This window comes from Penaeus monodon, chromosome 29 (genome assembly GCF_015228065.2).
Source record: "Penaeus monodon isolate SGIC_2016 chromosome 29, NSTDA_Pmon_1, whole genome shotgun sequence".
Lineage (NCBI taxonomy): Eukaryota > Metazoa > Arthropoda > Malacostraca > Decapoda > Penaeidae > Penaeus > Penaeus monodon.
Window position 1 is genome coordinate 28,286,278 of NC_051414.1, and position 2,188 is coordinate 28,288,465.

Genomic DNA, 2,188 nt, shown 5'->3' on the forward strand with positions numbered 1-2,188 from the left:
TTGTTTTGTGGAAAAGACTAACACTTTAAGACAATGAAAATGTATCACACTAGTTTTCTTTACATCACACTGAATAGGACAAAATGAACAGAACCCACACATTTTCCAAATTGGCAATAAGAAAATCCTCCTATTCCCAAATTGATCTATGGCACAAGTAATTTTGCATTTCATTATCTTTAAGAATATGTGCATGGCAATACAAATGATCAATGTAAAGAAATGTGATTGCCTCCTTTTCTCCTCACAGTTTATGTACAAAATCAAAATACTTCCAAAAGTTAACAATGACTAGATCTACTGTCCCTTGAAATATGAACTCTGGTAACCTTAGGGTCCTCTGATTACTTGCTTATTACATATAGATATTCCTTACAAGTTTAAGCAGCCTCATTAGTAAATAACAAAACATTAAAAAGTATACATCAAAATGATCAAAACTCAAAACACTCTTCATGAAGAGAGGTGTGGATCCTACAATTTACACAAATGTATAATTAAGTACAGAATAGAAAGTTGAAGCCCCAAAAAAAACAGTGTAAATCAAACGTGCCACACAACATGTGAAAGAAAACTGTCGTAATAAACTACTTATCAATAAATCACTCCTCAGTAGCATATAGCAGCTGGGTACTTTATCTTTCCCTTCATATTTCTTTAAAAAAAAACAGAAAGAGAGAGCTTAAATATAGGTAATACATCATATTATTATTATTATTTCTCTACTAGTGTACCACAAATCACAAGGTGCACAAAGTATTCCTTTCAGAATAATCTCTCTTAGACCAACTCTTTTACTATGAATCACTGCACATCCTATATTTCCATAATATAAACACTTTGAAATCAAAATGAAATATGCATAGCAATTGTAAGTATTACACCCTCTATCATATGCATAATAATGTTTATATATGATTTAAGCTAACAATCTAAATATTATGCAGAATATATTTCACAGAAGTTTTGTTTCTATGTAATTTAAGCCAAACCTTAAGATCCATGGAAATAAATTGTGACTGCTGCCCTGCACACTTGTGGCTATATATCCAATCACTCTCAAAACTAACCATTTCCTCATAATAATCCATATACTATTCCTCATTTGCTCTTCTTGCTTTCGTCTGCTTGTTCGGAAGCCACCTCACCTCTATTTGATTCATTTCTCTGTGATTCACTTCGCCTTCGCGAGTCATTGCGAAGTTTTGCCTCTAGTTCCACTCTCTTATAGGTAACCATCATGTTGCTGCTTAACCATAACCAGTTTATCTGAGAATAACAACAAAGCCAAATTAACACTGCATTTTAAGATTATCACCCTATTTAGAAGACACTCCAACAAATGCCCAAAGGCTCCTGTGCATGCAGGTAGTCTGTAGTACATATCATATATACTGCCCTTCCAATGGGATGAAGAAGAAAGAATTTGAACTGCTTTTCAAAGTTATGATAAAAAAAACACTAGCAGTAATATTCATTACACCAGTAATAAGAAATATACTATTAATAATGGCAATATTGAACATTATAGTAATTACTAAGGTACAATATGAATTTATACTCACCACCATCATCATGCAATTAAAGAGAACAGGCATGGAGAAGACAACACTGATGAATAGGCCTTGAGAGTCAAAGTACTGCTGACGGCTGAAAGACTGCCAATTTTTCGCCGCATATTGGTTAATGGTCTCTGAGGAACGTACAGTGAGAAGCAAAAGGAAAAAGAGAACAGCTTGGGTTGTGTGGTGATTTCGAGTCATAACTGTAAATGTTGTGAGGAAGATGTGGAATACTACTAGACCCATTAGCCATCCTTCACTCCAGTCAATCTGTGAAGAAAAAGAAATAATTAAATAATTAAAAGTAAAACTTTCTATCTTTAAACAGATTTTGTACAATGTACCAAAATCAGTGCCTCATAAACTGTACTTAAATTATGAAATGATGACTAAAGTTCAGACACTGAATGTTTAGACACGGAAATTATATGGCTGTGATATATAACTCCTGTATTTTTTTTCTAAATCCATATTTTAATAATACAAGATAAAAGAAATCTTTCTAAAAATTAGGATAACTAACAGAGAGGTACATAGATTTACACTTGTTTATCTATCTATATAATATAATACAACAACATCACTACCAGCAATGAAATCATCACCAGCAAATAAATTTGTGATGC

At 32.6% G+C, this 2,188-nt stretch overlaps 1 protein-coding gene across 1 annotated transcript in view; it reads right to left on the minus strand.

Annotated features, from left to right (window-relative positions):
* The window catches only part of LOC119592101 (transmembrane protein 18-like), a gene marked incomplete in the record, with an annotated part of 7,323 nt that overhangs the window by 806 nt on the left and 4,329 nt on the right, over positions 1-2,188 (minus strand). Inside the window, 2 exon segments of the mRNA XM_037940921.1 lie at positions 1-1,269; positions 1,566-1,832. Of these exon segments, the coding sequence (XP_037796849.1) occupies positions 1,102-1,269; positions 1,566-1,832 (435 nt within the window).